The sequence below is a fragment of the Myotis davidii genome, unplaced genomic scaffold, assembly GCF_000327345.1.
Source record: "Myotis davidii unplaced genomic scaffold, ASM32734v1 scaffold97, whole genome shotgun sequence".
Lineage (NCBI taxonomy): Eukaryota > Metazoa > Chordata > Mammalia > Chiroptera > Vespertilionidae > Myotis > Myotis davidii.
This window is the reverse complement of record NW_006289392.1, coordinates 437,969-446,997: the sequence shown is the minus strand read 5'-3', so window position 1 is coordinate 446,997 and position 9,029 is coordinate 437,969. Positions and strand designations below refer to the sequence as shown.

Here is a 9,029-nt window from a genome sequence, read left to right as displayed (position 1 = left end):
TCTCAGGCCTTTGACCTTGGGCTCAGCCCCCCTACATGCTGAGCTAGCAGATGTGCTGGCATCTGGGGGAAGGGAGAACCCTGGCCACTCATATATCCTTTGGGTTGCCCTTGGCGATATCAAAGTTAACATTGTGTGCATGTCATGGTTTGCACATGTTTGGAACCTTGGAAATGGACAAATAGCTGCTTCCCTTATCAATTTCTTACCTTTTATTACCTATGAATGCCATCAAGGTCATGTTAACTAGAACTGAAATTAACTGAGAATTGACCTGTGGCATCTCCTATAAGTTATGGGCATGGTTTTCTCCTGGAAATTTTTGCAATTATAGCAATATTAAGACTGCCAGGTAGGGAGAAAGATTTGAGAGAAATGCAATGCAGGTATTTCAATTTCCACTGGAATTTCCATACCAAGTATATAGCAAATACTGAAATTAATTAGATTCTTGGAAGAAAAGCTCTGAAATGTTTAGTGAGAAGAGGCTGCCCTCTGCTGGATACTAGGGAAGTCTCTATGATGGCCCTGAAGACAAGGCTGCCTCAAGAAGTTTTCCAGAAAGTGTGGCACTTGGGAGTAAAACAAAACCAAAACCAAATAGCATGGCAACAAATTTAAACTTTGGTGTTGTTTTTCTGAATATTTCCAGTAATTGCAGACTGTGCAAATGCAATTAAAGGAAAAGGCCCAAGGAAAGGTGAAAAGGACGAGTTAAAAAAAAAAATTCATGATTCTCTAAAAAATGCAGTACTGTAAAATCAGCCTCCTCTTCTCCATAACTGCAAATATTTCACTGGCAAGAAAAAAGGGGGGCACATTATAGGAAATACCAGGGAGGCTTCGAGACATGTTGTTAAGAGGGAGACAAGAAAGAAGGACAGTTCCTAAGTGATACATGGTGTTTTCTTGTTGGCTGAGTGAACACATTTCAGGTCATTTCCCTCAAAATGGGATTAACCTTTGCTCTCATGTCTAGCAGCCATTCCCAGAAGCTCTGCAGAAGACCAGTGCAGAATAACAAAGAGGAAGTCTTCACTGCACTTGTCGCAAACAGAGCTGAGTATAGGAAATCTATAAGGCAGGCCCCCAACATGTTCTGAGCAGGAGGGCCTAATTCCCCCACTTTCATTTTCTAATTATCCTGCTCAAGACAGCCCAGGTCCTTATCTGAGTGAGCCAAGCAGTGCCAATGAGCAGGGTGTGAAAATTGAAGGTCATTCCAAAGGTTGGATCTGCCTGCTCACACCCCACCTAATAAATAGGAAATTGCCGAAATTGCCAAAATTTGCTATTCTCTTTTTTTCCAGATGTGTTATCATTAAGACATACTGAGGTGACACCGGGATCAATGGGAAGAGACCTATAGTAAATTATTAACATCCATTAGGGTACTTCAGTACCTTATTAGTTAACTAGTGGCCCGGTGCACGTAATTTGTGCACGGGAGTGGGGAAGGAGGATTGCCCCTAACTGCCTCTGTCTTGGCCCTACTACCATGGCTTTGTCTGGAAGGTCTCCCGGAAGGTCTCCTGGTCTAATTAGCATATTACCCTTTTGTTTCCCAGAAAGCAGGGCCCAGAGAGAATGGGATGTGGGGCAGGAAAGGTTTGATAGGCTGGGAAAAGTAGAGAAAAGGGTCTGGGGAAGGGAAGAGGCTTAGGGTTGTAATTGGAAAAGGACACCTAACATTTTGCCTACTTAATTATCTTTGATCTGGTGTAATTGTTTGCCTTCTGGTCTCCAATATCAATAGCATTCGATATTAGAAAAACCACCTCAGGAGTGTTTTAAAAATAATGATGCTGCCTGGCTGGCATGGCTCAGTGGTTGAGTGTTGACCTATGAACCAGGAGGTCCTGGTTCGATTCCTGGTCAGGGCACAGGCCTGGGTTGCAGGCTCGATCCCTGGTGTGGGGCGTGCAGGAGGCAGCCGATCAATGATTCATCATTGATGTTTCTATCTCTCTCTTCCTTCCTCTCTGAGATCAATAAAACATTTTAAAAACATAATGACACCTAGGCCCATCTAGGACCACTGACTCAGAATTTCAAGGGGACAGGTGGGAGCAAGCAGAGAGTGGCCATTTTTATTTATTTTTTTATTGATTTTTTTACAGAGAGGAAGGGAGAGGGATAGAGAGTGAGAAACATCCATCAGCTGCCTGCACACCCTCCACTGGGGGTGTGCCCACAACCATGGTACATGCCCTTGACCGGACTCAAACCTGGGACCCTTTAGTCCACAGGCCGACGCTCTATCCACTGAGCCAAACAAGTCAGGGTGAGAGTGGCCATTTTTAAGAGGGACCTCAGATGGTTCTCTCTGTGCAGCTCTGGGTGAGAATCACTGCTCCATAGGTACATCCTCTCCAGCACTGAGTACAACGCTGCTGAAGCAGGTAACAGACCCCAAAACATGCCCTTCTCACCGGGCAACTCGGGACCCAAGAGTTAAAAGGGCAAATTACAGACCAATGGCACCAGTTGCCAAATACTGGTTCTGCAGGCAAATGCAGGTCAAAGAGGAGGCCTCATAAGGCAGGTGTTGGCTCATACCCATGCCTGTAGGTCTGTGATAAAGAAATTGTTGTTTTTTTAATTGATTTCAGAGTGGAAGGGAGAGGGAGAGAGAGATAGAAACATTAGTGATGAGAGAATCATTGATCGGCTGCCTCCTGCTCACCCCACACTGGGGATTGAGCCCACAACTTGGGCATGTGCCACGACCGATCAGGAACCAAACCATGACCTTCTGCTTCATAGGTCAACAACGCTCAACTACTGAGCCACGCCGGCCAGACAAGAAGTCTGTTTCAGCTCACACAATCTTTTGGCTGCTAGGACCATTAAGAATCCCCTGGTTTTACTTTTATCTCCAGGCATGTGAGGACAGAAGCAGCAGCCCAGAAACTAGAAGCAAAGTCAAAAACAAAAAGTCCTACCCCCTTGACATATTTTATGAAGATAACCTTAAGTTTCACTTAAATTTTTTTAAAATGCTCATACCCAGGTAAGATGCTATTTAACCCAATTGTTAATTTAGCCATTATTTATTCTAAGAAGCTACAATAGGAGTTCCCAGTCTGTCTGACCACTACAATTCCATAATCTCATGTCCCTTATCTGAATTTGCCTCATTTCATTTACCAAATGTTGGTTACAAATTTGTTTTAATAATGTCAGGTCTACGTTGAACTCTATAGCTAGGAGAGCCAAACAGTTTTCCGTTTTAAAAAGAATCACTTGCTACTTGATATTATTGAACTTGAATGTATCACTACAAAGTCATCCTGCAATTAATTTCCTTTTCCTAATGGGGCGTGTGGCTATAGTAACAGAGCACCCCTCACTCCTGGAGGATAGGCTCTGCCTCACATTCATTCAGAAGGTCTCCTGGGTTAAGTCTGACCCTCCAAATCTATAATAATAAAAGCATAATATGCTAATTAGACCAGACGTTTTTCCAGAAGACCTTCTGGACAAAGCCAGGGCTGCGAGGGAAGCACAGGTCCCCGGTGCCTGCCAGTGGCCGGAGGGAAGCCTGGGTCCTGGATGCCAGAGGGAAGCCGGTGCCGGCAGCCGGGGGAAGGAAGGACTACTCTTGCACGAATTTCATCCATTGGGCCTCTAGTTAAGTAATAGTAGAAAAGCTCAATGAGGGTGCCCAGTCTCTCCTTCTAGAAGGTACTACGAGGAATCTGTCGCTGTTACACACAATGTCAAGCCTCATTCACATCTTCCAAGTTGCCCTTGGGTAACATAGGACGTATCAAATGACTTACTGTATTTTCTGTGGTCTAGAAATCTGCCAAATTGAAAGCAACAGTTGTATATTAGTTTCAGGTTTCTTCTTACTTTTCTTTCTTCAATGACCATAAACACGCTCAGGGAACTGTGTACTTGTGTGACACGGTCTTTGCCCCTAGACATGCCAGCAATGCTCTTGAGAGACAGGTTTGCAAGGGACGCATGTTAATAGTCTATGTCCTTAGGAAAGACACTGGGTACTAGAGAGGGTTAGGGAATGGACGTAATCACAAGGGTCTGAAGTCTAGAAAGGCTTCTTAGAGGAGAGGGAGACTCAAGATGGCCCTGTAAGTAAAAGTAACAAACAGAGACAAGGATGAACCTTCTAGACAGGGGAAAATAATTATGTTAATAAAGCATCCATCTGTAAAACAACCTGGGAGAAAGAAATCAAACTAAGTTTCATGGGCATTTTTGGGTCCTATGGGAAGAAAATTAACCACCAATGGTATAAAACCAGATGGATACAGGAAGTTATTGGCTAAAAGATGCAAGGTGTAAGAATGATACTAGGAATTCATTCACAAAGAAGTTATTTTTGCTCCTAACAACTTCTGGCAAAGTGGTAAATTACCTAAATGTTAGATATTATTAGATCCACATTGCTATGAATATTAAGATCCTCACTTGATGGAAATTCTTAACCCCAAAACAAGATGAGACCCTGAAACTCTCTTTTAGTTATAACAGTGACACACTGAGTAATTCCTACTGTGCCTGGTTTTTCCATAAATAAAATAAAACCAGCCCTCACTGGATTTCCCAAAGAATTCTTCCTAGAGTTTTTAGAATAAGCATTTTGAGCTATTTAGACGATAGAAGGCAGGTCTATCCACTGAAGAGTAGGAGTGAGGTAGATGGAAGGAGCTGAGCTCCTTTGTTTTCCAATCTCCACCAAGATTTAAAAGCTAAAGGCAAGAGAGAAAACATCACTTTAAGAAAAGGAAAATCAAACTGCCAAGATTTATTTAACTTTTTTCTTTCACAGAAAATATAAGTATGCAATGTAAACACTGACACGTAAAATAAAGCACAAGGATCAGGAAGACAAATCACTTGGACAATCTCTTGCTCCAGCACTGGACTGCTTCCTGACAGCATTTGCAGCATGAACCACCTGGTTATATGCATTGGAAAAGTTGAAGGCAACATTCACTTAGATTTATTGAAACACCAGAGAGCCTCTGAAATACAACAATGCCATACGGAAGTCTGATCTTTCTCTTGCAAAAAAATTAAATTGAACACATGTCCATTTGCCGACTTACCAAGGCATGTAATTTAATGTAGGAGCGTAAGAATGAATTAACACATGAACTTTAATGTGCCTGTGCAGGCAAAGATGAAATTGTGCCTCTTTTCCTTCTCCAGAGAAAATAAAATTAACCAAATTAAAAGCAGAGCTGCCTGGCACTGCCCAGAAGGCAGCACAATCACAGTGAGTTCTTATTTCAATCAACCCCAGGAAATGCAAAACACGATCAAGGACTGCCATTGGTGCTTCGCCCACATGGTCACTCCAGATCTAATGTTGCAGAACCACATGGAGTTTTCAAGGTTCTTTCCCAGAACTCCAAACTAAAACAAACAAATGACCAGTCTTCCTCTGGCAGTTGGTTCGAGCGTCGTCCCAATATGCCAAGGTTGGGGGTTCAATCCTTGGTCAGTGCACATACAATGAATAATAAATTAGTGGAACAAAAAAAAATCAATGTCTTTCTCTCTCTCTCTCAAATAATAAAAAATAAAAAAATAAGTAAAATTACCAGTCTTCTTTCTTATCAGATGACAACTACCCGGTGACAGGTAGACTTTGCCAATAAATGCCTATTACACAGTTTGGTTCAGTGTTGTATGATCCGGCGTTCAGATCCGGCTGCTTCAGAGATCAGAGATCAGAGTCCTGATATTGCCAAGTACACCCACTCCAGCACTCAGCTCCATAATCAAAGGCTATTACAAACAATCTATAGTCCTTCATTCCTTGATATTGCACAATCTATGGAGAAATAAGTACCTCAGACACTTCACTCTTATAATGGGCAGAGGGACAGCTCATGGTGAACGCTGATTCTCTGGAAGAGATATGTTACTCTGACCAGGTGTTTGAAACTTCCCCAGCAAGCTAACCCCCCTGTACTGCCGAGATGGAGATTTATAAATGCATTTGTATAAATATCACATGAACACTGCCTTCATAACAAAAAACATTCATTGTTTCTACCCTGACCTATAGCATTTGGCACAGTGTCCTGCAGTTTATTGTGCTCTCATTAAAGATATACGTAGAACAGAGAAAACCAAAATCAGGTTTTAAAAGGACTAGGAACTGATATTCCCCAGGAATCCCTGGCTCAATCATGACCTTTGTTTGTGCTATATTATAGTTAGTTCCTGCTAGAAGGCTTTTTATTTCCCACACGCAAGATGATAAATAGATCAGCATTGTGCCACTGCAATTAGAAAAAGCCACTCATCGCGGACCTCCCTTTTGGAACTCTCCTATTCACCTCTGCAAAAAGTAAAGGGCTTTAACAACTCACTGAACTATTAATGTAGGTATGGCAAGATATTTCAGTGAAAATTCTCTATCCTGTAGTCAGACCAAATGTGCCAATATTTGGAAAAAGTCATCAAGGATTGAGAATTAAATGGCAGAAGTCTTTAAAGCAGCAAGTGGGACCCCCAGTTTATCTTCACTTTCCAGTTACCCTCTATTGCCCAGACCTGTTGCCTCTCCAGAGCTTCCACTGGGTCCCAATCTTCCTTCAGAGGGGAGGCCTTCATATGGCCACTAGCCATTCCTTCCCTTATCATTTCTTTTCTCCTCTCTTGGGATCAGTTTCTAGGGAAAGCCCTTCTCTTTGAAAAATGAAAGATGGAAATTCCGAAAAATAGGTTCAACCGATTTGCAGATACTAGACACAACTACCCTTGGGGAAATAAGGCACCTATGCTGCCCAGATTGACTATAGAAATGAATTACTACTGGATCCTGCCTGGCTACCAAGGAGCATGACTTCCAAACACGAGCACCGTGTTCCTGCCACCGGCAAGGCTGGACCACGGAGCACTGCTGTGATGAGAGTCTAACCAACAGACAGTGGAGGCTCCGGAGAACTCAAAGAAAAAACTGATAAAATTCTTCATTAAAACAGAAAGTCAGATTATCAATCTCGTCTCTGGACAACTTCATCATTCTTTCAAGTACTGTTTTCATAATCAAGTGAGGAAATATGAAAGAGTACTAGATGAGAAGCTGGGCAACGTAGGATCTGGTCCTGGTGCTATTACTTACTGGCTATGTGACTTTGGGCAAGTCACTTTACCTTCCCCAGTAATCTCAGTTTCTTAATCTGTACAATAGGTATAAAAACACTTGCCTTATCTACTTCACATTGTGACTGAGGATCAAATGAGATAGTGCAAAATGCTTTATAAACTATGAAATAATGTATGTAAAGGGCAAGAGAGTACACACTTATTAAAATAGTTGGTCATTATAATTGCCTATCTGATGAGAAGCGCCCCATGCAGGATGTGCTTGGCAATGTACAGACTCAAAAATAGTTGCTATAAATAGACACTGGTCTTTTTCACGAGGGTTGTTTAAAAAAGGGAAATTCTTAGTTTCCTCAGAAATGGCCACAGAATACATTACTTAAAAATGTGATATTATCCAACTCTACCAATTGATAGAATTAATTTTCTCCAAATATGTGCTGTGCACGTGTTGCTCATCTCCACTTTTCTTTCTGATTTGCTTTGCTTTCCCGGGTTTGAGGATTGTGTAGTTTGCAAATACTGTATACTGTTCTATTAATAACTTTACACAGGGAAGTCTTGAGTTCAAGAAATAGCATGCTAACACTTAAAAAACAATCCACATAATTACAGTTTGTTGTAAAGGAAATAAAATGAGAATAAGTGGCATTCTAAATAGTGAAGTTTGGCCACAGTTCCTCACATCGTTGCCTTTTTCCTGAGGTGCCTCCAGGACAGGCCTCGTCCTGTGAAGCGCTTTAGAGAAACTTAGTCTTGCTGGAGGGGAAAGGACATGTAGGTTGGCGACTGGGCTGTGCTCATTCTCAGCACTAGGGTTTGAACAAGAAGGTCTGCGAGAAGCTGCCACACAGCTTTGGTGGAGAGGCCCATATGGCCCAGGAGAGGCGAGCTAGTTCTCAGGTGCCAGGCCAGAGAGTGGAGACCAGCTTGACAAGGCCACAGAGACTTTCAATTCTTCCTATGGGTTGATTCTGCTCTTCTCCGGTCTAGTGAATAATTAAACAGAAGAAAAACAATGAGATGTGGAACACTCTATCTCCCTGGACTTAGGGCCTTTCTCTGCCCAGCTGCCAAAAGGCTACATGCAGAACAGACACTCAGGCAAGAAGTGAATGTGGGTGACTGACCAGCCCAAAGCACCCAGATTCCAGGATTTGTGTCAGGTGGCCTTTATTACAACGTTACAAGTGATGACTGGGAAGGAGTCCTGCCAGTGGAACCACTAGAGCAGGATGGCTGGCTGTCCGCTGGGACCACAGGCACACGTGCTGCTAACCTCCGCTTTTCTTCTTGATTTGCTTTGCTTTCCGGGGTTTGAGGATTGTGTAGTTTGCATACACTGTATACTGATCTGACAGGAAAGGGACATAAAATGCCCGCAGCAGCTTTGAAGATCTGAAAAACAAGGGGGTGGGAGGAAAGGAGAATTTTACCATTTGAGAGAATTTACTAATGGTACTGAAAATGATTCAAGGAAATAAACTAAGTGCGATAGTAAGGATGTTTATATAAGCAGCACAGAAAAGCCTGTTATTCAGCTACCAGACCACGATAAAGTAATCAAAACCAAGTGCCTTGTTACTCACACCAAAAAGACAGTCTCCCAATTAAGCCACGGGATAGCCTACAAAATAGCTCTCGGTCTTCACTTAGCATCAGAGCACACCACAGAGAAGTTGCAGGCCAATCAAAGGACTGCTATTTACTGAAATAAATACTTAATACCCAATGGTTTCTGCAGCTAAGAACTGTAGAGACACTCAAATGATCCTGACTCCAGCACTAAATTTCCCTAGAAAGATAAAGAAAAGCATGTCTGGGCGCACAGTGTAGTGTTCCAGGAATTATTTTTTTTCTTTAATTTTTATTTATTGATTTTAGAGAGAGAAAGGAAAGGGGACAGGGAGGGGGCGAGGGAGAGGGTGAGGAAGGGG

At 42.5% G+C, this 9,029-nt stretch overlaps 1 protein-coding gene across 2 annotated transcripts in view; it reads right to left on the bottom strand.

Annotated features, from left to right (window-relative positions):
* Window positions 1-7,485: 7,485 nt before the first annotated feature.
* The window catches only part of ALG9 (ALG9, alpha-1,2-mannosyltransferase), a 92,590-nt gene continuing 91,046 nt past the window's right edge, over window positions 7,486-9,029 (bottom strand). Inside the window, exons 12-13 of one of the 2 annotated variants that reach the window (XM_015562477.1) lie at window positions 8,372-8,490; window positions 7,486-8,081 (exon numbers count right to left, since the gene is read on the bottom strand). In XM_015562477.1, the coding sequence (XP_015417963.1) occupies window positions 8,044-8,081; window positions 8,372-8,490 (157 nt within the window). In that variant the 3' untranslated portion in view covers window positions 7,486-8,043. Of the gene's footprint in view, window positions 8,082-8,240; window positions 8,491-9,029 lie in introns of those variants that run through there. The other variant, XM_006761531.2, reaches the window with a different exon arrangement.